Raw genomic sequence first — 27241 nt, forward strand, 5'->3', positions numbered from 1 at the left:
TCTGGGTAATATCCTCCTTACCCCCATAGTCACACAGCTCCCAGATTTCCTCTACAGCGGGGATTCTGGGTAATATCCCTCTTACCCCCATAGTCACACGGCGCCCAGAGTTTCCCTCACAGCCGGGGATTCTGGGTAATATCCCTCCTTACCCCCATAGTCACACGGCGCCCAGAGTTTCCCTCACAGCCGGGATCTGGGTAATATCCCACCTTACCCCATAGTCAACACGGAACCCAGAGTTTCCCTCACAGCCGGGGATTCTGGGTAATATCCCTCCTTACCCCATAGTCACACGGCACCCAGAGTTTCCCTCACAGCCGGGGATTCTGGGTAATATCCCTCCTTACCCATAGTCACACGGCTCCCAGAGATTCCCTCACAGCCGGGGATTCTGGGTAATATCCTCTTACCCATAGTCACACGGCACCCAGAGTTTCCCTCACAGCCGGGGATTCTGGGTAATATCCCTCCTTACCCCCATAGTCACACGGCTCCCAGAGATTCCCTCACAGCCGGGGATTCTGGGTAATATCCCTCCTTACCCCCATAGTCACACGGCTCCCAGAGTTTCCCTCACAGCGGGGATTCTGGGTAATATCCCTCCTTACCCCCATAGTCACACGGCACCCAGAGTTTCCCTCACAGCCGGGATGGGTAATATCCCACCTTACCCCATAGTCACACGGCACCAGAGTTTTCCTCACAGCCGGGGATTCTGGGTAATATCCCTCCTTACCCAAGTCACAATGGCACCCAGAGTTTCCCTCACAGCCGGGGATTCTGGGTAAATCCCTCCTTACCCCCTAAGCCCTCACACGGCTCCCAGAGTTTCCCTCACAGCCGGGGATTCTGGGAATATCCCTCCTTACCCCCATAGTCACACGGCTCCCAAGTTTCCCTCACAGCCGGGGATTCTGGTAATATCCCTCCTTACCACCCATAGTCACACGGCACCCAGAGTTTCCCTCACAGCCGGGGATTCTGAATCACCTTACCCCCATAGTCACACGGCACCCAGAGTTTCCCTCACAGCCGGGGATTCTGGGTAATATCCCTCCTTACCCCCATAGTCACACGGCAGGGAGAAGTTCTGGGGGGCTGGGGGGCCTGTAGGTAGGTGCTCCCGGGGAGATGGTAGAAAGGGAGGACAGGAGGTGCCATATTAGTCGGAAGGTACCAGATGGTTTCCCTGTAATGAAGAAGCTGCGGCCCCAGGAGGGAGCAGCGCCGGGCGTTTATCTGACAGTGAGATTTCCCAGCCGAGGCCTCCTAATAAAGTTACAGAATTTCCTGCTCTCATATCTCTAATGATGAGAGGCAAATCCACTGGGGGAGAGTGGGAATGGGGGTTGGGGGGGAGCGGCGTATGGGGGGGGAGACACAAGATGAGAGCAATTCATTAGTAGCAAGGGATTGGGATGCAGAGATACAGAGCGGGGGGTCACAGTATGGAAGACCAACACATTCGGGGGGATGGGGGTAGGAGAGGGGCATGGGGGTAGGAGAGGCATGGGGGTAGGGGAGGGGCATGGGGGTAGGGGAGGGGCATGGGGGTTAGGGAGGGGCATGGGGGTAGGGAGGGGCATGGGGGTAGGGGAGGGGCATGGGGGGCTTAGGGGAGGGGCATGGGGGTAGGAGAGGGGCATGGGGGTAGAGAGGGCATGGGAGGGTAGGAGAGGGGCATGGGGGTAGGACAGGGCATGGGGTAGGACAGGGGCATGGGGGGTAGGGGACAGGGGCATGGGGGTAGGGAGGGCATGGGGTAGGCAGGGCATGGGTAGGAGGGATGGGGTAGGAGGGGCATGGGGGTAGGAGAGGGGCATGGGGTAGGGAGGAGGGGCATGGGTGTAGGGAGGGGCATGGGTAGGAGGGGCATGGGGGTAGGAGAGGGCATGGGGTAGGAGAGGGCCATGGGGTAGGACAGGGGCAGGGGTAGGACAGGGCATGGGGGTAGGAGAGGGGCATGGGGGTAGGACAGGGGCATGGGGGTAGGACAGGGGCATGGAGAAGGTGCAATCAGAAAAAGGGGGGGGGAGAATATTGAGAAGACAGAAGGGAAAATAGGGCAGTGGTGACATAATGTGAAACATGAGAAATGGGTACAGGGATTGGGGGGGAGAGACAAAAGGAAAGTGAGGGGCTAGACAAATACAAGGGGGCAATAAACAGTGAGATTGCAAGCTCTTGTGTCGATTGTTTGTTTTTGTGGGTAAATGTATGTAACATGAGGCGGGCTGGGTTTATCATATATACCCCCCATCTTGGTACAGAAGCGCTGGGAAAATAGGAAAAGGGGGATAACAGCTTGGGGGGAAATAAAGGCTGGAAAGAATTTTGGGGAGCAGAGTTGAAGCATTGGGGGGGGGTTGAAGCATTGGGGGGGGGGGTGATTATGAAGGGGCAGAACAGGGTAAGAGAAAAGTACTGCCGGCAAGAGGAGCAGCAGGGAGAAGTATCTGAGTTGGATCTTCAACTATTTGGTTGTATTCATCTCACCCCTTGTATTTGCCTTCAGGGGCAACATGACCCCAACATCCGGCTAAAAGCCTCCCAAATGGGGCAACTGAAATAGAATCTTTTGGACTGTTTTGCTGGAGCCCCTGGAGCCCCAATACCTACACTGATCCTGAAGCCTGAGAGACCCTGCTGCCCCCCCGCTGTAACCAAGCACCACAGGGCACCCCTAGGTGGGCACCATAGGTGGGCTCCCATTATTCATTCCCTCTGATGTGGCGGCCATGGTACCATGTGACTTCTGTGCATCGTGTATCATCCAACCACATCACAGAAGATTCCTTTCTCCCAGGGGCCACTGTATAACAACATCACTGTACAAAGGGCTTGGGGGGGATTCCATGATGTCCCTGTGCAGAAAGAACTGGGGTATCTACAGAAGAGAAACATTTTCCCACTGAGGCAGCTTGGAGTGAGTGAGCATTGGCTTGGAGTGAGTGAGGGTTGGCTTGGAGTGAGTGAGGGTTGGCTTGGAGTGAGTGAGCATTGGCTTGGTGTGAATGAGGGTTGGCTTGGAGTGAGCATTGGCTTGGTGTGAATGAGGGTTGGCTTGGAGTGAGCATTGGCTTGGTGTGAATGAGCATTGGCTAGGAGTGAGTGAGTGTTGGCTTGGAGTGAGTGAGGGTTGGCTTGGAGTGAGTGTTGGCTTGGAGTGAGTGAGGGTTGGCTTGGAGTGAGCATTGGCTTGGTGTGAATGAGCATTAGCTTGGAGTGAGTGAGTGTTGGCTTGGAGTGAGTGAGGGTTGGCTTGGAGTGTGTGAGGGTTGGCTTGGAGTGAGTGAGTGTTGGCTTGGAGTGAGTGAGGGTTGGCTTGGAGTGTGTGAGGGTTGGCTTGGAGTGAGTGAGGGTTGGCTTGGAGTGAGTGAGTGTTGGCTTGGAGTGAATACGCGTTGGCTTGGAGTGAGTGAGTGTTGGCTTGGAGTGAGTGAAGTTGGATTGGAGTGAGTGAGGGTTGGCTTGGAGTGAGTGAGGGTTGGCTTGGAGTGAGTGAGGGTTGGCTTGGAGTGAGTGAAGGTTGGATTGGAGTGAGTGAGGGTTGGCTTGGAGTGAGTGAGGGTTGGCTTGGAGTGAGTAAGGGTTGGCTTGCAGTGAGTGAGGGGTGACTTACAGTGAGTGAGGGTTGGCTTGGAGTGAGTGAGGGTTGGATTGGAGTGAGTGAGGGTTGGATTGGAGTGAGTGAGGGTTGGATTGGAGTGAGTGAGGGTTGACTTGGAGTGAGTGAGGGTTGGCTTGGAGTGAGTAAGGGTTGGATTGGAGTGAGTGAGGGTTGGCTTGGAGTGAGTGAGGGTTGGATTGGAGTGAGTGGGGGTTGGATTGGAGTGAGTGAGGGTTGGATTGGAGTGAGTGAGGGTTGGATTGGAGTGAGGGTTGGATTGGAGTGAGTGGGGGTTGGATTGGAGTGAGTGGGGGTTGGATTGGAGTGGGTGAGGGTTGGAGTGGGTGAGGGTTGGAGTGAGTGAGGGTTGGAGTGAGTGAGGGTTGGAGTGAGTGAGGGATGGAGTGAGTGAGGGTTGGAGTGAGTGAGGGTTGGAGTGAGTGAGGGTTGGAGTGAGTGAGGGTTGGAGTGAGTGAGGGTTGGATTGGAGTGAGTGGGGGTTGGATTGGAGTGAGTGGGGGTTGGATTGGAGTGGGTGAGGGTTGGAGTGGGTGAGGGTTGGAGTGAGTGAGGGTTGGAGTGAGTGAGGGTTGGAGTGAGTGAGGGTTGGAGTGAGTGAGGGTTGGAGTGAGTGAGGGATGGCAGGAGCCATTATCCTTAATATGGAAAGAAGGAAACATTACAGCACAATTAGAGAGAGAACAGTAGGAATTAGAGGCACCGGTTCCATTCGGGTCAGCACTCTCCCTGGCAGGAGCGCCAGTCTCTCTCACAGAAAGGGGCTGCCAAGTCCCAGCAGGAGGGGCACCGCTTGGCACATTAGGGCACGTAGCATTACAGGCCAGGAACATCCCCATTAATGGGGCAAATGCCAGAGGGGCTACTGTAAGATACCAGAGGCAGCCACTATTTATTGCTCTGGTGTGGGGCTGTTAGTCCTGCGGTCTCCATCTTGTCCTGCTGTCTCCATCTTGCCCTACTGCCCCCATCTTGCCCTACTGTCCCCATCTTGCCCTACTGTCCCCATCTTGCCCTACTGTCTCCATCTTGCCCTACTGTCTCCATCTTGTCCTACTGTCTCCATCTTGCCCTACTGTCTCCATCTTGTCCTACTGCCCCCATCTTGCCCTACTGTCCCCATCTTGCCCTACTGTCTCCATCTTGTCCAACTGTCTACATCTTGCCCTACTGTCCCCATCTTACCCTACTGTCTCCATCTTGTCCTACTGTCTCCATCTTGCCTACTGTCTCCATCTTGCCCTACTGTCCCCATCTTGCCCTACTGTCCCATCTTGCCCTACTGTCTCCATCTTGTCCTACTGTCTCCATCTCGCCCTACTGTCCCTCTTGTCCTACTGTCCCATCTTGCCCTACTGTCCCCATCTTGTCCTAACGTCTCCATCTTGCCCTACTGTCCCCATCTTGTCCTACTGTCTCCATTTGCCCTACTGTCCCCATCTTGCCCTACTGTCTCCATCTTGCCCTACTGTCTCCATCTTGTCCAACTGTCTACATCTTGACCCTACTGTCCCCATCTTACCTATGGTCCACCATGGTCTCCATCTTTGCCCTACTGTCTCCATCTTGCCCTACTGTCTCCATCTTGTCCTACTGTCCCCATCTTGCCCTACTGTCTCCATCTTGCCCTACTGTCCCCATCTTGTCCTACAGCTGCAATGGCAGGAGGGCATTAGAGGAATGTAGTACAAAGGGTTAAGCCAAGATTTGAGACCATTAGGGGAATGCAGGGCAGGGCATGGGGCAGTCACTGGGCATCCAGACAATGAGAGGAATGCAGAGAGACTGCTGTGCCAGCTGTGCCCATTCTGAGTGAGGGGAAGGAATCTGTGCAGCTGTTATGGCTGAGAATGTGACCCCAGCCCCCCATTGCCCCAGCACCACAGTGCCCCAGGACCCCAGCGCCACAGCCCCCCAGCACCACAGCCCCCCAGCACCACAGTGCGCCACAGCCCCCCAGCACCTACAGCGCCACAGCCCCCAGCACCACAGCGCCCGGACCCCAGCGCCACAGCCCCCCAGAAACGCACAGCCCCCAGCACCACCAGCGCCACAGCCCCCCAGCACACAGCCCCACAGCCCCCAGCACCACAGCCCCCAGCACCACAGCGCCCCAGACCCCAGCGCCACAGCCCCCCAGCACCACAGCCCCCCAGCATCACAGCGCCACAGCCCCCCAGCACCACAGCGCCCACCCCAGACCACAGCCCAGCCCCCCAGCGCCCCAGTCCCCCAGCGCCCAGCCCCCAGCGCCCCAGTCCCCCAGCGCCCCAGCACCACAGCCCCACAGCCCCCCAGCGCCCCAGTCCCCCAGCACCACAGCCCCTCGCCCAGGAGCCCACAGCGCCGGGTACCTGCTCCACTTTCCTACTGTTTCCCTGGTACTGACTGTCTGCTGGGTCCTGCTGTGGCTCCTGTCTCTGTGGCTTGTGGGTGTCTCTCACTGCTGGGGTCACTCTCTGTGGAGTGGGGGCTCTCTATCAGTGCTAAAGCCAGTCTCTTTAGGATGGGGGCTCTCTATCGGGGTGGGGTCAGTCTCTTTGTAATGGGGGCTCTCTTTCAGGGTTGGGGTGAGTCTCTTTAGGATGGGGGTCAGTCTCTTTGTAATGGGGGCTCTCTTTAGGGGTGGGGGTCAGTCTCTTTGTAATGGGGGCTCTCTTTCAGGGGTGGGGGTCCGTCTCTTTAGAATGGGGGCTCTCTTTCAGGGGTGGGGTTCGTCTCTTTATAATGGGGGCTCTCTTTCAGGGGTGGGGTTCGTCTCTTTATAATGGGGGCTCTCTTTCAGGGGTGGGGTCTGTCTCTTTAGGATGGGGGGGTCTCTTTCAGGGTGGGGGTCAGTCTCTTTAGAATGGGGGCTCTCTTTCAGGGGTGGGGTCAGTCTCTTTAGAATGGGGGCTCTCTTTCAGGGGTGGGTCCCCCCGGTCCTCTTTAGAATGGGGGCTCTCTTTCAGGGGTGGGGGTCCGTCTCTTTAGAATGGGGGCTCTCTTTCAGGGGTGGGGGTCCGTCTCTTTAGAATGGGGGCTCTCTTTCAGGGGTGGGGTCAGTCTCTATGAAATGGGGGCTAGTGGCAGTTATTATGGTTTGTGGGCAGTCTCTCAAAAAGGTTGGGAAAGTCTCTCAGTTCTGGGGGCAGTCACTGTGGCTTGTGGGCTGTCTCACGCTGTTGGGGGCGGTCCCTATGAATTGTGGGCGGTCTCTGAGGGAAAGGTGGGGCCGGGCTCATTGTCAGCTCCGTGTTCCTTGTGCATCTCCGGGCGAGTGCGGCTCCGTCTCTCCGTCTCTCCGTGCGGCTCCTGGCTCTCCGGTACCCGGGCTGGAACACGGTCAGTGTGTGTATATATATATATATGTATGTGTAACAGTGTGTATATATATGTCTGTGTGGGTAACAGCGTGTGGGGTGTGTAGTAGGGCAGGCGTGTGTGTGTATGGGGGGGGGGGGGGAATGTAAGGCGGGGGGCTGTACATATACAGGTGTATGGGGGGGGCTGTACATATACAGGTGTATGGGGGGGGGGGCTGCACATATACAGGTGTATGGGGGGGGCTGTACATATACAGGTGTATCGGGGGGGGCTGTACATATACAGGTGTATGGGGGGGGGGGGGCTGTACATATACAGGTGTATGGGGGGGGGCTGTACATATACAGGTGTATGGGGGGGGCTGCACATATACAGGTGTATGGGGGGGGCTGCTGTACATATACAGGTGTATGGGGGGGGCTGCTGTACATATACAGGTGTATGGGGGGGGCTGCTGTACATATACAGGTGTATGGGGGGGGCTGCTGTACATATACAGGTGTATGGGGGGCTGCACATATACAGGTGTATGGGGGGGCTGCACATATACAGGTGTATATGGGGGGGGCTGCACATATACAGGTGTATATGGGGGGGGCTGCACATATACAGGTGTATATGGGGGGGGCTGCACATATACAGGTGTGTATGGGGGGGGGCTGCACATATACAGGTGTGTATGGGGGGGGCTGCACATATACAGGTGTGTATGGGGGGGGCTGCACATATACAGGTGTGTATGGGGGGGGCTGCACATATACAGGTGTATATGGGGGGGGCTGCACATATACAGGTGTATATGGGGGGGGCTGCACATATACAGGTGTATATGGGGGGGGCTGCACATATACAGGTGTATATGGGGGGGGCTGCACATATACAGGTGTATATGGGGGGGGCTGCACATATACAGGTGTATATGGGGGGGGCTGCACATATACAGGTGTATATGGGGGGGGCTGCACATATACAGGTGTATATGGGGGGGGCTGCACATATACAGGTGTGTGTATTTTATGCATCAGAACATTTACCCCCCTGTGCTCTCTGTGCCGGGGGTGGGTCAGTGTGAGTGTGAGTGTGAGTGAGCGGCTGCCTGTGCTCACACTGTGTGTATAGACCCTACCTGTATGTACATAGGAGTGAGGGGCGTGTCCCTGGCACCCACAGAAACACTCACCCCAATGTATTATCCTCCCCCCTGTAGGAGATTTGCCCACGGAACCCCTGGCACCTATGGACCTGTAACTGGCACAGCACCAAGCGCATCATGGGCACGGCTGCCTTACTGATCCTCCTGGCAGGTAAGTGATTCTGCTCCTTGGCACTGGGACTGGCATGCATTCACTGGTCTGTTAGTACACTGCAGGCAAGGGGTTAATATATATATATATTATACATACAGGGTGATTCATTTGGTAAGGAAAAGGTTAATAAGGAATGTCACTTTGCTCAGCTGTGGCAGCAGGGAAACGGTTAATACAGAGTCATTATGTCCAGGTCTGGCAGGTAAGGGGTTATAGTGTAAAAATGGTAACTCCATGAAGGGGTTAATACCGGGGCAGATTTATGATAAGGGCAAAACCAGTGTAAGGGCAGAAGAATCTGTGCCAAGTGACTGAAAATAACTTCAGGGGGAAACTGTGCCCCATGCAGTCGCCATAGCAACCAGCGGGCATTTTAGTTTCATTATGCAATCTGTGCTGTGAGTGGCGGTTAGTTGCTAGGGGTAACAGCCCCTGTTTGTGGCAATTTGGCCTGTGGGGATGTTTCTTCAGTGAGATGCAAGGGAAGAGCCTTCACTGACTGCCCTGTTGGCGTGGGCACGCGGGCATCTCTCTGTCCTGTAAGTGCCCTGTGCAGGGGCAGTGCCCATTGGGCTGCATATTGCCCCCTCCCCACTGCAGTCACAAGCTGTCTCCCTGCTAATGCCACCTGTCTGTGCCCGTCTCCGGGGGCACTTCTATGGGGTGGGTCAGTGTAAGTGCTACTGGGAGGAAGTGGTTAATGTCCCATTCTGCTTCCTGACCCTCTCTGGCAAAGAAAAGGTCATTCCTATCTTGCTGGCAAGAGGTTAATGTGGGGGGGCTGGCAGGGAAGAGGTTAATGTGATGCTGCTGCTGGCAGATGTTAATGTGGTGGGGCTGGCAGGGAAGTGGTTAATGTGATGCTGGTGCTGGCAGATGTTAATGTGGTGGGGCTGGCAGGGAAGAGGTTAATGTGATGCTGTTAGGGAAGAGGTTAATGTGATGGGGCTGGCAGGGAAGAGGTTAATGTGATGCTGGTGCTGGCAGAGGTTAATGTGGTGGGGCTGGCAGGGAAGAGGTTAATGTGATGCTGTTAGGGAAGAGGTTAATGTGCTGGCTCTGGCAGGGAAGAGGTTAAACAGACAGATGAATGGGGGGGGAGCCATGGGAATAATAGCAGGTAATAGTGATGTGAGTACATGGAGATGATGATGATGATGATGATGAATCCCCAGGGAGTTCCGGTCGCACTATTGGGCACTGTTTGTCCTTCCCGCCGGTAATTTGGGTCCCACCTTCTGACCCGTGGGAGAGAGAGATACCCCAAACACAGGGTAGGAACATACAAGGGAGGGGACACGGACCCCCTGCGGGGGCAGCTGTTTAACAACAAATAATAAGCCCCTCCCTACCCCCCAGTCCTGCCTGTGTCTCAGACTTACAGATAAGGAGAAGGCCATTATACTAGGGGCAATTCATCAACTGCCCCTCCCTCTCCTGCAATCGCTCAGAAGACACCAGCATATTTGTGCCGGGGTAACTGCCAGGGTGGGTGCGGGGGTAACTGCCAGGGTGGGTGCCGGGGTAACTGCCAGGGTGGGTGCCGGGGTAACTGCCAGGGTGGGTGCCGGGGTAACTGCCAGGGTGGGTGCCGGGGTAACTGGAGGTGCTCTCACTTACTGCTGTGACCAATACAAATCATAAATACACAGATATAATATAATTATGTAATGCGGGGGGGGGGGGCGCTCTTACTGCTGCACTCCATTTCTGATTGGCTGGTGCAGTTTATATTATTAATGAGGGGGCGGTGCCTGTGAGTGGGGGGCCAGTAGCATTCTGTACTGAATGGGTCAGCTGATACTCATAATGGTACCTTGGGAATGACTGTTCCCCTTTAATTAAAGTGACAGGGACAATATATCCTTACACCCCCTATATACTCACGTCAGGCTGCACACAGGTGTATGTGTTCCCCTTTAATTAAAGTGACAGGAACAATATATCCTTACACCCCCTATATACTCACGTCAGGCTGCACACAGGGGTATGTGTTCCCCTTTAATTAAAGTGACAGGAACAATATATCCTTACACCCCCTATATACTCACGTCAGGCTGCACACAGGGGTATGTGTTCCCCTTTAATTAAAGTGACAGGAACGATATATCCTTACACCCCCTATATACTCACGTCAGGCTGCACACAGGGGTATGTGTTCCCCTTTAATTAAAGTGACAGGGACAATATATCCTTACACCCCCTATATACCTATATAGAGGTTAATCCAGTGTTTTCCCCCCTGGCACAGCCCCCCCCCCCACTCCCTGCACCCCCTGTACCCCCACACACACACAACAGGAGAGAAGGGGCTGCTGGGCGGCACCAGGTGGCACCGTTTGCCTTTCCCACTGGGACAGACATGGCACCAGGTGCTGCCCCGCCCCCAGCCGGGGATTGGCCCCTCCTCCTCCTCTAACAGGAGCCCCGGCTCAGATTACACACAAACTGATTCTCCCAGGGAAAGGGGGGGGTAACACTCCTCATAAGCTGCCCGGCCTTACAGGGGATGCTGGGAAATCAACAGCTGCAGAGAGATTCCCTAGCAACGGTTTTCTCATTGGCCACTTCTCCCGTCCTGGCTGCCAGCAGTGCAAGAGTTAATTGGCACCTTCCTGTATATAAACTCCCTGTACCCCCCATGTATCTGAGCTTCTGTAAGGATATGCGCAGTAACTCCCTGTACCCCCATGTATCTGAGCTTCTGTAAGGATATGCCCAGTAACTCCCTGTACCCATGTATCTTAGCTTCTGTAAGGATATGCGCAGTAAACTCCCTGTACCCCCCCATGTATCTGAGCTTCTGTAAGGATATGCCCAGTAACTCCCTGTACCTCCCCATGTATCTGAGCTTCTGTAAGGATATGCGCAGTAACTCCCTGTACCCCCCCATGTATCTGAGCTTCTGTAAGGATATGCACAGTAACTCCCTGTACCCCCCCATGTATCTGAGCTTCTGTAAGGATATGCACAGTAACTCCCTGTACCCCCCCATGTATCTGAGCTTCTGTAAGGATATGCGCAGTAACTCCCTGTACCCCCCATGTATCTGAGCTTCTGTAAGGATATGCACAGTAACTCCCTGTACCCCCCATGTATCTGAGCTTCTGTAAGGATATGCGCAGTAACTCCCTGTACCCCCATGTATCTGAGCTTCTGTAAGGATATGCGCAGTAACTCCCTGTACCCCCCCATGTATCTGAGCTTCTGTAAGGATATGCACAGTAACTCCCTGTACCCCCATGTATCTGAGCTTCTGTAAGGATATGCCCAGTAACTCCCTGTACCCGTGTATCTGAGCTTCTGTAAGGATATGCCCAGTAACTCCCTGTACCGTGTATCTGAGCTTCTGTAAGGATATGCACAGTAACTCCCTGTATGTATCTGAGCTTCTGTAAGGATATGCCCAGTAACTCCCTGTACCCCCCATGTATCTGAGCTTCTGTAAGGATATGCGCAGTAACTCCTGTACCCCCCCATGTATCTGAGCTTCTGTAAGGATATGCCCAGTAACTCCCTGTACCTCCCCATGTATCCTGAGCTTCTGTAAGGATATGCGCAGTAACTCCCTGTACCCCCCCATGTATCTGAGCTTCTGTAAGGATATGCACAGTAATCCCTGTACCCCCCATGTATCTGAGCTTCTGTAAGGATATGCCCAGTAACTCCCTGTACCTCCCCATGTATCTGAGCTTCTGTAAGGATATGCCCAGTAACTCCCTGTACCCCCCCGTGTATCTGAGCTTCTGTAAGGATATGCCCAGTAACTCCCTGTACCTCCCCGTGTATCTGAGCTTCTGTAAGGATATGCCCAGTACTCTGTACCCCCCATGTATCTGAGCTTCTGTAAGGATATGCACAGTAACTCCCTGTACCCCCCCATGTATCTGAGCTTCTGTAAGGATATGCCCAGTAACTCCCTGTCCCCCCATGTATCTGAGCTTCTGTAAGGATATGCACAGTAATCCCTGTACCCCCCATGTATCTGAGCTTCTGTAAGGATATGCACAGTAACTCCCTGTACCTCCCCATGTATCTGAGCTTCTGTAAGGATATGCCCAGTAACTCCCTGTACCCCCCATGTATCTGAGCTTCTGTAAGGATATGCGCAGTAACTCCCTGTACCCCCCCATGTATCTGAGCTTCTGTAAGGATATGCACAGTAACTCCCTGTACCCCCCCATGTATCTGAGCTTCTGTAAGGATATGCCCAGTAACTCCCTGTACCCCCCATGTATCTGAGCTTCTGTAAGGATATGCCCAGTAACTCCCTGTACCCCCCCATGTATCTGAGCTTCTGTAAGGATATGCCCAGTAACTCCTGTACCTCCCATGTATCTGAGCTTCTGTAAGGATATGCGCAGTAACTCCCTGTACCCCCATGTATCTGAGCTTCTGTAAGGATATGCACAGTAACTCCCTGTACCCCATGTATCTGAGCTTCTGTAAGGATATGCCCAGTAACTCCCTGTACCCCCCATGTATCTGAGCTTCTGTAAGGATATGCACAGTAACTCCCTGTACTCCCCCATGTATCTGAGCTTCTGTAAGGATATGCCCAGTAACTCCCTGTACCTATGTATCTGAGCTTCTGTAAGGATATGCACAGTAACTCCCTGTACCCCCATGTATCTGAGCTTCTGTAAGGATATGCACAGTAACTCCCTGCTACCCCCCATGTATCTGAGCTTCTGTAAGGATATGCCCAGTAACTCCCTGTACCCCCCCATGTATCTGAGCTTCTGTAAGGATATGCAGAGTAACTCCCTGCTACCTTGCTGATGCTGTTACAATAGTGAGAGGTGCAGGGCATTCTGAGAGAAGGAAGCCAGAGTAGCCCTATGACTTGCAATGCATTATGGGCCATATGATACTGAGATGGGGGGGGGGCAGTTTGGCAGCATCTTCTCTCTGGAGGGAGGGGAAATGCAAAGATACATTTATTTGCAGTGAAACCAGTGGGTGTTGTGGCACGTGTGCGGATCCTGTGGATTGTGAGCTCTGTTGCTCAGTATAAACTAGTCAGTTTCTATCCCTTGGTCTGTAACTGCCCCCTGACACATGGCATTTAGTCTCCAGTTGCCTGTGAAATTTCTTCCTGACTCCAGGCCCAGCGACCTTGTGCTTTCTCCTTGTTACAAAGGCGTCCGGCCCTTCCCTGGAACGCTCCATTGTATCTGCCAGAGCAGCCGCCAGTTAGGCAGTCTGTACCATTCCTGCACACACAGATCTTCCACAGGGGCAACATGGCACCCTGGGGGGGCAAACACCCATGCCTTCTGTAGGAGAGAGACTTCTTACCCTCCATACTCAGTCTGCATTGGGGTTACATTAGATTGCAAGCTGTGTGGTACACCCTGTATGGTCTGTATTGGGGACAGCAGGGAAGGGCAGAAAGAGAAGAGACCCACGGGGAGGACAGGGGAGGGCAATATGGGAAGAGACCCGTGGGGAGGGCAATATGGGAAGAGACCCGTGGGGAGGTCAACATGGGAAGAGACCCGTGGGGAGGGCAATATGGGAAGAGACCTGTGGGGAGGGCAACATGGGAAGAGACCCGTGGGGAGGGCAACATGGGAAGAGACCCGTGGGGAGGGCAACATGGGAAGAGACCCGTGGGGAGGGCACAGAAGCTCAGAGTGTGTGCGATTGGGGGATCTGGTGAGGTTGGGTGGGTAGGTGTGTGTGTGAGATTGGGGGATCTGGTTGGGTGGGTAGGTGTGTGTGTGAGATTGGGGGATCTGGTTGGGTGGGTAGGTGTGTGTGTGAGATTGGGGGATCTGGTTGGGTGGGTAGGTGTGGGTGTGTGTGTGAGATTGGGGGATCTGGTTGGGTGGGTAGGTGTGGGTAGGTGTGTGCGATTTGGGGATCTGGTTGGGTGGGTAGGTGAGTGTGTGAGATTGGGGGATCTGGTTGGGTGGGTAGGTGAGTGTGTGATTGGGGAATCTGGTTGGGTGGGTAGGTGAGTGTGTGATCTGGTTGGGTGGGTAGGTGTGTGGGATTGGGGGATCTGGTTGGGTGGGTGGAGATGGTTGGAGTGAATGCCAGCGCTGTGCCATGCTGCGCATGTGAAGGGCACGGGGGTGGAACATGCGAGTAGTCAGACAGGTTGGCCCATACTGGGGCACCGTGCCAAGCACCATGGCAACGGCACCCAGACAAGTCCGTGCATCCCCAGTTCCCTGCGCTGGAGCCACAGTAACACACGTGCAGCCTTCCTGCAGCTCCGCTTCCCCTTTAATCCCCATATGGCAGCGGCGCATTATCCCCAGATTAGTGGGTTCAGCGCATTGTGTGGGGCCCGGGTTCCTGTTTATCCTGGTGCTGCCGAGAGAGACCGCAGACCCCCCCCCCAATCCCAGCAGCTGCACTGGGTAAACTGGGCTCTTCCTGCCCCTGCCCCCCCCCAGCAGCTGCACTGGGCTAACTGGGCTCTTCCTGCCCCTGGGCCAGCCCCCCCCCCCCCCAGCAGCTGCACTGGGTTAACTGGGCTCTTACTGCCCCCCCCCCCAGCCCCTCACTGTTACCCCACTGCATTGCATACAAGCTGATTCATACATCTCTGCTTCCAAAAGCAATAAATAATAGAAAGAGAATTGGCTGATTTGGGGTGATTAGTGAACCCCGATATTTAATAGCAAATAGTACTGAGGCAGCAGGTCCAGTTCCGAGACTGAGAGATTTGAGTGAATTCAGTGGCAGCAACGCGTTTCCAACATTGTGTAATGGAACATGAGAACAGCCCTGTGTGTTACTGCCCCAGCTCCTCTCTCAGCTGATTATTTGCCCCAAACAATAACCCCCCCTCATGGAAATGTCTGTGACACAATCGCTGTTTGTGGGACTTTCCTATCGTGGAACAGTTGCTGTATTTCTGCCCCGGGGCCTACGTGGAACTTTCCGTTGGGTTGGTACTTGGGGGGGGGGGGGTAGATGTGTCGGTGTCGTAGGGTGGAAATGGGAATTTATCCATTTCTTTAGGGATTTAGAAGCAGAAGTGGAATTTGTTGTTTTGAACCTGTTTTCGGCCTTCTGGGAAACGGACTTGCACCCCCCCCCCCCCCCCCACATCTACCCTAATGCCCCTCTCACATTATATATCTGTGTGTTTCCCTTCCCCTCGGGTAAATCTATACCCCTCCCATATATGCACTCACTCGCCTGCTCACACTCACTTTGCACACACACTTGGGATGCAGCGCACACTCACACCTTCCCACACTCGGGAGGCGGCGCACACTCACACCTTCCCACACTCGGGATGCAGCGCACACTCACACCTTCCCACACTCGGGATGCAGCGCACACTCACACCTTCCCACACTCGGGAGGCGGCGCACACTCACACCTTCCCACACTCGGGAGGCAGCGCACACTCACACCTTCCCACACTCGGGAGGCGGCGCACACTCACACCTTCCCACACTCGGGAGGCGGCGCACACTCACACCTTCCCACACTCGGGAGGCAGCGCACACTCACACCTTCCCACACTCAGGAAGCAGCGCACACTCACACCTTCCCACACTCAGGAGGCAGCGCACACTCACACCTTCCCACACTCAGGACGCGGCGCACACTCACACCTTCCCACACTCGGGAGGCAGCGCACACTCACACCTTCCCACACTCAGGACGCGGCGCACACTGCTGTCCCCACTCGCCTCCCTCCCTTTCCCTTTATGTTTCCAAACACATGAATTATTAATGCCCCCCCATTTATATTGGTGCTTCCCGCTCTCCCCCCCCCTCACTGCTAGCCGACCCACTCTGCTTATTGTGTTGTTCCTGTGGCTCCGGGGCCCCCAGAGATTCTCTGGAACAGCAATAAACATAGCGAGCGATGTGCCCGCAGCTTCCCTGTATCCACCCCCAGCCATAATAGCAGCCCCCCCACAGCCATAATAGCAGCCCCCCCAGCCGGGCATTCTGGCTCCCTCCTTACCTATAATCAGAAGGATTTTGGGTAATGCTGGGCTTCTCTATGTATTTCCATGGCCCAGAAAAGTCTTGGTCTAAACCCAAGCTAAGGGGGTGTCGGGGTGAGTAAGGGGGAGAGCCGGGGGGGTGTCGGGGAGAGCCGGGGGGTGAGCCGGGGGGTGTCGGGGTAAGTAAGGGGGAGAGTGGGGGGGTGAGTAAGGGGGAGAGTGGGGGGGTGAGTAAGGGGGAGAGTGGGGGGGTGAGTAAGGGGGAGAGCCGGGGGGTGTCGGGGTGAGTAGGGGGGAGAGTCGGGGGGTGAGTAAGGGGGGAGAGTCGGGGGGAGAGCCGGGGTGAGTAAGGGGGAGAGCCGGGGTGAGTAAGGGGGAGAGTTGGGGGTGAGTAAGGGGGGAGAGTCGGGGTGAGTAAGGGGGAGAGTCGGGGGGTGAGTAAGGGGGGAGAGCCGGGGGGTGTCGGGGTGAGTAAGGGGGGAGAGCCGGGGGGTGTCGGGGTGAGTAAGGGGGGAGAGCCGGGGTGAGTAAGGGGGGAGAGCCGGGGGGTGTCGGGTGAGTAAGGGGGGAGAGTCGGGGTGAGTAAGGGGGGAGAGTCGGGGGGGAGAGTCGGGGTGAGTAAGGGGGAGAGTCGGGGGGAGAGCCGGGGGGTGTCGGGGTGAGTAAGGGGGGGAGAGCCGGGGTGAGTAAGGGGGGAGAGCCGGGGGGTGTCGGGGTGAGTAAGGGGGGAGAGTCGGGGGGGAGAGTCGGGGTGAGTAAGGGGGGAGAGTCGGGGGGGAGAGTCGGGGTGAGTAAGGGGGAGAGCCGAGGGGGATGAGTGGGGAGGGGCCGGTGTGTATGTCGGTACAATATGCAGTTAGTCAGCACTAGGGAAGTGCAATTAGGCGGGTTACTCTGTAACGAGTATTATTCACCTATTAGTCAGGTCTCCCATCATTACAGGGATGAGCCAGAGCTGCTGGGGCTGCCACACAGGATCCCCCCCACACAGGATCCCCCCCACACAGGATCCCCCCCACACAGGATCCCCCCCACACAGGATCCCCCCCACACAGGATCCCCCGCAGCCCCCCCGCAGCCCCAGGGCTCACTTTGCATACAGGGATGGGCTAGGGATTGCCCCAGTACCGACACTGCCTACCAACAGCCCTTCCTTCCTAGGGAGCGTCGGATGCTTTGTGTGTCACTGTTCCTTTAATTCCCCCCCCCCCCAACCTTGGGAACATTCCGAGTGTAAGTGGTGAATCCCTGACCTTGTGCAGCCTGGCAGGAATGTGGGGGGCCCGTAGCCTGGCAGGAATGTGGGGGGCCCGTAGCCTGGCAGGAATCTGTGGGGCCCGTAGCCTGGCAGGAATCTGTGGGGCCCGTAGCCTGGCAGGAATCTGTGGGGGCCCGTAGCCTGGCAGGAATCTGTGGGGGGCCCGTAGCCTGGCAGGAATCTGTGGGGGGCCCGTAGCCTGGCAGGAATCTGTGGGGGGCCCGTAGCCTGGCAGGGAATCTGTGGGGGGCCCGTAGCCTGGCAGGAATCTGTGGGGGGCCCGTAGCCTGGCAGGAATCTGTGGGGGGCCCGTAGCCTGGCAGGAATCTGTGGGGCCCGGAGCCTGGCAGGAATCTGTGGGGGGCCCGGAGCCTGGCAGGAATCTGTGGGGCCCGGAGCTTGGCAGGAATCTGTGGGGCCCGTAGCCTGGCAGGAATCTGTGGGGCCCGGAGCCTGGCAGGAATCTGTGGGGCCCGGAGCTTGGCAGGAATCTGTGTATATAATGGTTGGGGGGCAGTAGAGGGGGTAACACTCGGTACCTTATAGCCGGATTGTGTGAGGCCCATTTGTATATAATGGTTGGGGGGGCAGTAGAGGGGGTAACACTTGGTTGCCGGTACCTTATAGCCGGATTGTGTGAGGCCCATTTGTATATAATGGTTGGGGGGCAGTAGAGGGGGTAACACTGGTTGCCGGTACCTTATAGCCGGATTGTGTGAGGCCCATTTGTATATAATGGTTGGGGGGGCAGTAGAGGGGGTAACACTGGTTGCCGGTACCTTATAGCCGGATTGTGTGAGGCCCATTTGTATATAATGGTTGGGGGGCAGTAGAGGGGGTAGCACTCGGTACCTTATAGCCGGATTGTGTGAGGCCCATTTGTATATAATGGTTGGGGGGCAGTAGAGGGGGTAACACTCGGTACCTTATAGCCGGATTGTGTGAGGCCCATTTGTATATAATGGTTGGGGGGCAGTAGAGGGGGTAACACTCGGTACCTTATAGCCGGATTGTGTGAGGCCCATTTGTATATAATGGTTGGGGGGCAGTAGAGGGGGTAACACTCGGTACCTTATAGCCGGATTGTGTGAGGCCCATTTGTATATAATGGTTGGGGGGCAGTAGAGGGGGTAACACTCGGTACCTTATAGCCGGATTGTGTGAGGCCCATTTGTATATAATGGTTGGGGGGCAGTAGAGGGGGTAACACTCGGTTGCCGGTACCTTATAGCCGGATTGTGTGAGGCTGCCGCCCCCCCCCCCCTCGCTGCCATTGACCTGTTATTACAGCACTGGGAGTAGGAAGGGCCAGAAATAGCACAGAGCTGGGAGGGGGGGCACAATGGGAACAGCTGGGGTGGGCACGTCACTAATGGCTGTAACTAGGCTACAGCTGAAGGTTGGCAGGGGCTTCTGGGAGTATTTCAGCCATATGTGGAGGGGTGTGGCCATTCCTTACACAGACTCGCTGATATATTTTCTGTTTCGTTATTAATTATTGAAGTGTGTTTTTCTTGCATTAGAATAACGAGCAGATTCCGCTTTTAGCTTTCCCGTTGCTGGGATTACTGGCGCTAGCAACCAGACAGCATAAGATCTTTCCTTTGGAGACATAAATAATAATTAAAAACCAAAACAAATACCAGTCATAAGCTGCTCAAGTTCCTTCCATTAGCAGCACAGTAACGCCGAATGTACGGGTGAACTTCCCCTTTAAATCAGTCCAGCAGGTCCGTGCTGAGATCCAGAATAGGCCCTAGGGCCCAATAGGTAGTGGCCCCTCTGTATTTGCCAGATGCAGGGGGTAACCTGGGGGGCTACTGGCCGGGGGGCTGTGACTACTGGAATTAATTCTGTCCCATGTGTCTCTCCTGTAGGTGTGAGCTGGGCCCAGCGGGAAGTGGCCATACAGCCGGGGCCCCTCTACCGGGCAGAAGGCTCTCAGATCAGTATCTGGTGCAATGTGCGTGGCTACCAGGGGCCCTCGGAGCAGAACTTCCTGTGGTCCATATACCTGCCCACCGCCCCTGAGAAGGAGATCCAGATAGTCGGAACCAATGACCCTTCCTTCTCCTACGCCATCTACTCACAGCGAGTGCGCTCCGGGGGCATCTACGTGGAGCGAGTGAGCGGGGACCGGGCCCTCTTACATATCCGCCAACTGCAGGACCAGGACACGGGCGAGTACGAATGCCACACCCCCAACACTGACCCCTCCTATCATGGCAGCTACAGCGCCAAGGTCAACCTGCAAGGTAGGTCCTATACCATGTGCCCCACGGGGCTTACAGGGCAGCTCAGAGCTCGGCCTCCCAGCAGGGCCGGTGGGACTAATACAGTAAAGGAATAGGGGGGGGGGGTGCAGAAAGGGAACATAAGGAAGTGCTACTTTACAGAAAGGGGGGTAGGTACAGGGAACAGTCTCCCAGCAGGGCCGGTGGGACTAATACAGTAAAGGAATAGGAGGGGGGGGGCTGAAAGGGAACATAAGGAAGTGCTACTTTACAGAAAGGGGGGTAGGTACAGGGAACAGTCTCCCAGCAGGGCCGGTGGGACTAATACAGTAAAGGAATAGGAGGGGGGGGGCTGAAAGGGAACATAAGGAAGTGGTACTTTACAGAAAGGGGGGTAGGTACAGGGAACAGCCTCCCAGCATGGGCGGTGGGACTAATACAGTAAAAGAATAGGGGGGGGGAGGCTGAAAGGGAACATAAGGAAGTGCTACTTTACAGAAAGGGGGGTAGGTACAGGGAACAGCCTCCCAGCAGGGCCGGTGGGACTAATACAGTAAAAGAATAGGGGGGAGGCTGAAAGGGAACATAAGGAAGTGCTACTTTACAGAAAGGGGGGTAGGTACAGGGAACAGCCTCCCAGCAGAGTGCAATCCATGCTGCTCAGGCCAGAAGGCCATTACAGGGTAATTGACTCTCTCCCCACCAGCAGATGAATAGTTAATGGGGCATTAGCCAGACAGTAGGAAGCCTGGGGCCCCGGGGAGGGGGGAGAGGTGCAGCTGACACAGTGGCACAGACAAAGCAGATGCTCAGGCTACAACCCCAGCCCTTTAACCCTTTCAGCTCTGGAGTGCCCCTGGGGCAGGCTGAAGTCATACACCAGAAGGCTCCAGGGCTCCCATGGGTCCTGCTGCTTAGTGGGGTTTGCCCCTGGCTCTGTGCCCCCCCTGCTGGCCAGGGTTTAGAGACCCCCTTATTGTGTCCCAGGGAGGGGTATTTGGCTGCACAACCCCCGGCAGAAGAGCGCACACTCACTGTGTTTCTGTGTGATAGTGATTCCGGACACTCTGACGGTCTCGTCCCCGGCACAGACGATCCAAAAGGTGGAGGGGGGGTCTCTGCAGGTGACCTGTGAAGTTTCCCAGAATTCCTCCCGGCACACCCACCTGTCAGTCTCCTGGCTCCGACTGTCTGAGGGGGAGGCGACCGAGATCATCTCTGTGACCCAGAACTTCTCTGTGCAGCCCGGTCCCTCCTACGCCCAGAAGCACTCGGTGGGGGACGTCAGGCTGGACAAAGTGGGCGACAGCACCTTCCGCCTGACTCTGTATAACCTGCACCCCAGCGACCAGGGCGACATTTACTGCGAGGGCACGGAATGGATCCAGGATCCGGATGGGACTTGGTTCCCCCTGACCCAGAAACGCTCAGAAGGGACGTCAGTGACGGTACTGCCAACAGGTAAGGTCCAAACCCCTTCACTTTGCCTTTGTGTGTTCCTGGGGCAGATCTTGTGTGTGCGCGTGTGGCCCCGCTGTGTGTGTGTGCGCGCGTGTGGCCCCGCTGTGTGTGTGTGCGCGCATGTGGCCCCGCTGTGTGTGTGTGTGTGTGCGCGCGCGTGGCCCCGCTGTGTGTGTGTGTGTGGCCCCGCTGTGTGTGTGTGTGGCCCCGCTGTGTGTGTGTGTGTGTGTGTGCGCGCGCGTGGCCCCGCTGTGTGTGTGTGTGTGGCCCCGCTGTGTGTGTGTGTGGCCCCGCTGTGTGTGTGTGCGCGCATGTGGCCCCGCTGTGTGTGTGTGTGTGTGTGTGCGCGCGCGTGGCCCCGCTGTGTGTGTGTGTGTGGCCCCGCTGTGTGTGTGTGTGGCCCCGCTGTGTGTGGCCCCGCTGTGTGTGTGTGGCCCCGCTGTGTGTGTGTGTGTGGCCCCGCTGTGTGTGTGTGTGTGGCCCCGCTGTGTGTGTGTGTGGCCCCGCTGTGTGTGTGTGTGTGGCCCCGCTGTGTGTGTGTGTGTGGCCCCGCTGTGTGTGTGTGGCCCCGCTGTGTGTGTGTGTGTGTGGCCCCGCTGTGTGTGTGTGTGGCCCCGCTGTGTGTGTGTGTGTGGCCCCGCTGTGTGTGTGCGTGGCCCCGCTGTGTGTGTGCGCGGCCCCGCTGTGTGTGTGCGCGGCCCCGCTGTGTGTGTGCGCGGCCCCGCTGTGGCCCCGCTGTGTGTGTGCGCGAGTGTGGCCCCGCTGTGGTGCGCGAGTGTGGCCCCGCGTGTGTGAAGTGGCCCGCTGTGTGCGCGAGTGTGGCCCCGCTGTGTGTGTGCGCGCGAGTGTGGCCCCCCCGCTGTGTGTGTGCGCGCGAGTGTGGCCCCAGCTTTGTGTGTGTGCGCCGCGAGTGTGGCCCCGCTGTGTTGCGCGCGAGTGTGGCCCGCTGTGTGTGCGCGCGAGTGTGGCCCCGCTGTGTGTGCGCGCGAGTGTGGCCCCGCTGTGTGTGTCGCGCGAGTGTGGCCCCCGCTGTGTGTGTGCGCGAGTGTGGCCCCCGCTGTGTGTGTGCGCGAGTGTGGCCCCCGCTGTGTGTGTGCGCGAGTGTGGCCCCGCTGTGTGTGTGCGCGAGTGTGGCCCCGCTGTGTGTGTGCGCGAGTGTGGCCCGCGTGTGTGTGCGCGAGTGTGGCCCCGCTGTGTGTGTGCGCGAGTGTGGCCCCGCTGTGTGTGTGCGCGAGTGTGGCCCGCTGTGTGTGTGCGCGAGTGTGGCCCGCTGTGTGTGTGCGCGAGTGTGCCCCGCTGTGTGTGTGCGCGAGTGTGGCCCCGCTGTGTGTGTGCGCGAGTGTGGCCCCGCTGTGTGTGTGCGCGAGTGTGGCCCCGCTGTGTGTGTGCGCGAGTGTGGCCCGCTGTGTGTGTGCGCGAGTGTGGCCCCGCTGTGTGTGTGCGCGAGTGTGGCCCCGCTGTGTGTGTGCGCGAGTGTGGCCCCGCTGTGTGTGTGCGCGAGTGTGGCCCCGCTGTGTGTGTGCGCGAGTGTGGCCCGCTGTGTGTGTGCGCGAGTGTGGCCCCGCTGTGTGTGTGCGCGAGTGTGGCCCCGCTGTGTGTGTGTGGCCCGCTGTGTGCGCGCGAGCGTGGCCCCGCTGTGTGTGCGTGCGAGCGCGGCCCCGCTGTGTGTGCGTGCGAGCGCGGCCCCGCTGTGTGTGCGTGCGAGCGCGGCCCCGCTGTGTGTGCGTGCGAGCGCGGCCCCGCTGTGTGTGCGTGCGAGCGCGGCCCCGCTGTGTGTGCGTGCGAGCGCGGCCCCGCTGTGTGTGCGTGCGAGCGCGGCCCCGCTGTGTGTGCGTGCGAGCGCGGCCCCGCTGTGTGTGTGTGCGCGTGTGGCCCCGCTGTGTGTGTGTGCGAGTGTGGCCCCGCTGTGTGCGCTTTTGCCCCATGGTCTCATCGTGCCCCTTTCTCTGCCGCAGACAAGGAGTTCAACGTTCGCTTGGAGACAGAGCGTCGGACGTACAATGGCGGCGACACGGCGACTCTCCGGTGCATCATTGAGGCGCAGAACCCGGGGGATCGCTTATTCGCGGTGTCGTGGGCATTTAACAGCTCCCTGATTGCCAGCCAGAGCCCCGGGGGGGTCCCATCCCTGACGGGGGAGTATGCCAGGCGGGAGGATGGCGGGGAGCTGCGGGTGGGCAAGGACAGCGACAGCGTCTTCTCACTCAAGATATTTCGCCTTCGCCCCGAGGACAGCGGGAAATACAACTGCCGGGTAACGGAGCGCGAGCGGGGCCCCTCCGGGGAACTCATCGACCGGGAGAGCAAGAGGCCCAAGAACATCCCCATCTCTGTACTGCCCCTGAGTGAGTGCAGGGGGGCTGGGGTAACACTGTGCGGCCAAATGGGCAAGTGGGTGGGGGATTCTGGGTAATACTCTTGGCACTGAGTGAGTGCAGGGGGGCTGGGGTAACACTGTGCGGCCAAATGGGCAAGTGGGTGGGGGATTCTGGGTAATACTCTTGGCACTGAGTGAGTGCAGGGGGGCTGGGGTAACACTGTGCGGCCAAATGGGCAAGTGGGTGTGGGATTCTGGGTAATACTCTTGGCACTGAGTGAGTGCAGGGGGGCTGGGGTAACACTGTGTGGCCAAATGGGCAAGTGGGTGGGGGATTCTGGGTAATACTCGGCACTGAGTGAGTGCAGGGGGGCTGGGGTAACACTGTGTGGCCAAATGGGCAAGTGGGTGGGGGATTCTGGGTAATACTCTTGGCACTGAGTGAGTGCAGGGGGGCTGGGGTAACACTGTGTGGCCAAATGGGCAAGTGGGTGGGGGATTCTGGGTAATACTCTTGGCACTGAGTGAGTGCAGGGGGGCTGGGGTAACACTGTGTGGCCAAATGGGCAAGTGGGTGGGGGATTCTGGGTAATACTCGGCACTGAGTGAGTGCAGGGGGACTGGGGTAACACTGTGTGGCCAAATGGGCAAGTGGGTGGGGGATTCTGGGTAATACTCGGCACTGAGTGAGTGCAGGGGGACTGGGGTAACACTGTGTGGCCAAATGGGCAAGTGGGTGGGGGATTCTGGGTAATACTCTTGGCACTGAGTGAGTGCAGGGGGACTGGGGTAACACTGTGTGGCCAAATGGGGCAAGTGGGTGGGGATTCTGGTAATACTCGGCACTGAGTGAGTGCAGGGGGACTGGGGTAACACTGTGTGGCCAAATGGGGCAAGTGGGTGGGGGATTCTGGGTAATACTCTTGGCACTGAGTGAGTGCAGGGGGGCTGGGGTAACACTGTGTGGCCAAATGGGCAAGTGGGTGGGGGATTCTGGGTAATACTCTTGGCACTGAGTGAGTGCAGGGGGACTGGGGTAACACTGTGTGGCCAAATGGGCAAGTGGGTGGGGGATTCTGGGTAATACTCGGCACTGAGTGAGTGCAGGGGGACTGGGGTAACACTGTGTGGCCAAATGGGCAAGTGGGTGGGGGATTCTGGGTAATACTCTTGGCACTGAGTGAGTGCAGGGGGGCTGGGGTAACACTGTGTGGCCAAATGGGCAAGTGGGTGGGGGATTCTGGGTAATACTCTTGGCACTGAGTGAGTGCAGGGGGGCTGGGGTAACAGTGTGGCCCCTAGTGAGCGCTCTCGGCCCACATTGAGTTTATTGGGCCATAATTTTATGAGGGGGACACAGGGTTATAATGGCAAATCCAGGGGCTTATTCTCATATGGGCGTTGGGTTATTGCCATGTGGGGGTGGAGCCGGGGGGGGGTCCTTGGTCGTGTCCCAAACTCTAACCCCTCCCACCTTCCCCACAGGGACGTCTCTGACAGTCACGGTGACAGCCAACTCCAGCTCGGTGCTAGAGGGGGTGCGCCTGTCTCTCAGCTGCTCGGTGGCATCTCTCGCCGGCCCCCAGAGCCGCGTGTCGGCCTCCTGGCACCTACAGGACAAACAGGGGCGCCAGAGGGACGTGGTGCGGCAGGACCGGGATGGAGTAACGTGGGCCGGGGAGCAGTACCGGGAGAGGCTGGGCACCGGGGGGCTGCGGCTGCTCCGGTCCGGCTCGGATACGTTCAGCCTGGAGCTGGAGGGCAGCCAGAGAACGGACGCGGGTTCCTACGAGTGCCGGGTAGCGGAGTGGGTACCGGCCCCTGACGGAGAGTGGCAGCTGCTGGGCGAGAGATCGGCTCAGGCCAACGTGGATATCCTGGCACTGGGTGAGTGGCAGCACCAATTTGCCAACCTTAACGGGAGGGCTACGGGCACTGGGGTGGGGCATGGAGTATTAGGCTCCTCCTCTGTACCCGCCCCTTTCCCCTTACTCCTCTGTACCATCCCCCAATGGAGAGTGGCAGCTGCTGGGCGAGAGATCAGCTCAGGCCAACGTGGATATCCTGGCACTGGGTGAGTGGCCACGCCAATGTGCCAGCCATAATGGGAGGGCCATGGGCACTGAGGTGGGGCATGGAGTATTAGGCTCCTCCTCTGTACCCGCCCCTTTCCCCTTACTCCTCTGTACCTTCCCCCGATGGAGAGTGGCAGCTGCTGGACGAGAGATCGGCTCAGGCCAACGTGGATATCCTGGCACTGGGTGAGTGGCAGCGCCAATGTGCCAACTATAACGGGAGGGCTACGGGCACTGGGGTGGGGCATGGAGTATTAGGCTCCTCCTCTGTACCCGCCCCTTTCCCCTTACTCTGTACCATACCCCATATCTGTCCTATTGCCCCTCCCTCTTACTTGCCCCTCCCAGTCCCGCCCCCTTGTTCCTTCCCCATTGTGCTCCTTCCTACTTACTCCATCCTTATGCCCCTGGGGGTTAGGTGCCCCTTGCCATGTGTGATTGTGCTGTATCTGCTCTGCCCTCGGGTGCCAGCCATAATATGAACCCCCCCCCCCCCCCGAGCTGAGAGACGCTCTGAGTCTGAGCCATTAGGGGGCGCTGTTTATTGCTGAGTCTGCAGCTGCCACTGGCATAATAAAGGCAAAGTTAATGTTCTCTATGAACGTACAGGGGCCCTGTCAGAGTGTGACCCGCTGGCTGCCAGGGGCTGTCTGTGCGTGGGCACCAGCTGGCACTTGGGTTGGTTCCTGGGCACAATGAATAATTCAGTGAATCACAGTCTCTGAGTCACATCCCTGTTCCGCCTGGGGCCCGCCTGCTGCCATTCCTCGCTCTTCCTGCAGGGGGGGGGGGGGCAGCATTTAATGGCGGCACCATGTGACTGCTGAGTGGGGCAGCTGACAATTTAACCCTTTCAGTGTCACACACTGCAATGAACTCCTTCTGTCCCAGGCTCGTTTGATTTCAGCTGACGGATCAGTTGGAAGGATGTGGCCCCCAATCCCATGAGGGCCCTATAGAGTCCACGTGTGTCCCCCAATCCCATGAGGGCCCTATAGAGTCCACGTGTGGCCCCCAATCCCATGAGGGCCCTATAGAGCCCACGTGTGGCCCCCAATCCCATGAGGGCCCTATAGAGCCCACGTGTGGCCCCCAATCCCATGAGGGCCCTATAGAGCCCACGTGTGGCCCCCAATCCCATGAGGGCCCTATAGAGCCCACGTGTGGCCCCCAATCCCATGAGGGCCCTATAGAGCCCACGTGTGGCCCCCAATCCCATGAGGGCCCTATAGAGTCCACGTGTGGCCCTTACAATAACAGGTGTTTCTCTCTCCCCAGAGACCGGATTCGCCGTGACAGCAATCACCCGCACGCCCGGCGTAACCTACTTCGACTCATTCGACCTGCAGTGCATCCTGAAGCCCCACTATCCCCCCTGGGTGGGGGTGTCGGTCACCTGGCGCTTTCAGCCCGCGGGGGGCGGAGACACGCACGACCTGGTGACCTTCAGTCGCTCCGGCGGGGTCCAATGGGGGGAAAGGGCCGGAAGTTTCCGTGGCCGGAGTATTGTGGAGAAGGGAGACTCCACTCACACTGTAAGGCTGAGTGTGAGTCGGGCCAGTGATTCGGAGGCGGGCAAGTACCAGTGTGTGGCCGAGCTATGGAGGCGGGAAACCAGCGGCACGTGGGCGCGGCTAGCTGAGAGGGCATCCAACCTGCTGGAGATCAGAGTCCAGCGCCCAGGTGAGAATTGGCTACCTGATCCCTCTCCTGGCTACTAACCT

General features: G+C 57.4%; 1 protein-coding gene across 1 annotated transcript in view; it reads left to right on the forward strand.

Moving 5' to 3' along the window:
* Positions 1-6925: 6925 nt before the first annotated feature.
* The window catches only part of igsf3 (immunoglobulin superfamily member 3), a 42636-nt gene continuing 22320 nt past the window's right edge, over positions 6926-27241 (forward strand). The window contains 7 exon segments of the mRNA NM_001097212.1: positions 6926-6955; positions 8145-8241; positions 19308-19685; positions 20718-21125; positions 23081-23470; positions 24928-25329; positions 26796-27200. Coding sequence (NP_001090681.1) covers positions 8208-8241; positions 19308-19685; positions 20718-21125; positions 23081-23470; positions 24928-25329; positions 26796-27200 — 2017 coding nt within the window. The 5' untranslated portion in view covers positions 6926-6955; positions 8145-8207.

This window comes from Xenopus tropicalis, chromosome 2 (assembly GCF_000004195.4).
Source record: "Xenopus tropicalis strain Nigerian chromosome 2, UCB_Xtro_10.0, whole genome shotgun sequence".
NCBI classification, from domain to species: Eukaryota; Metazoa; Chordata; class Amphibia; order Anura; family Pipidae; genus Xenopus; species Xenopus tropicalis.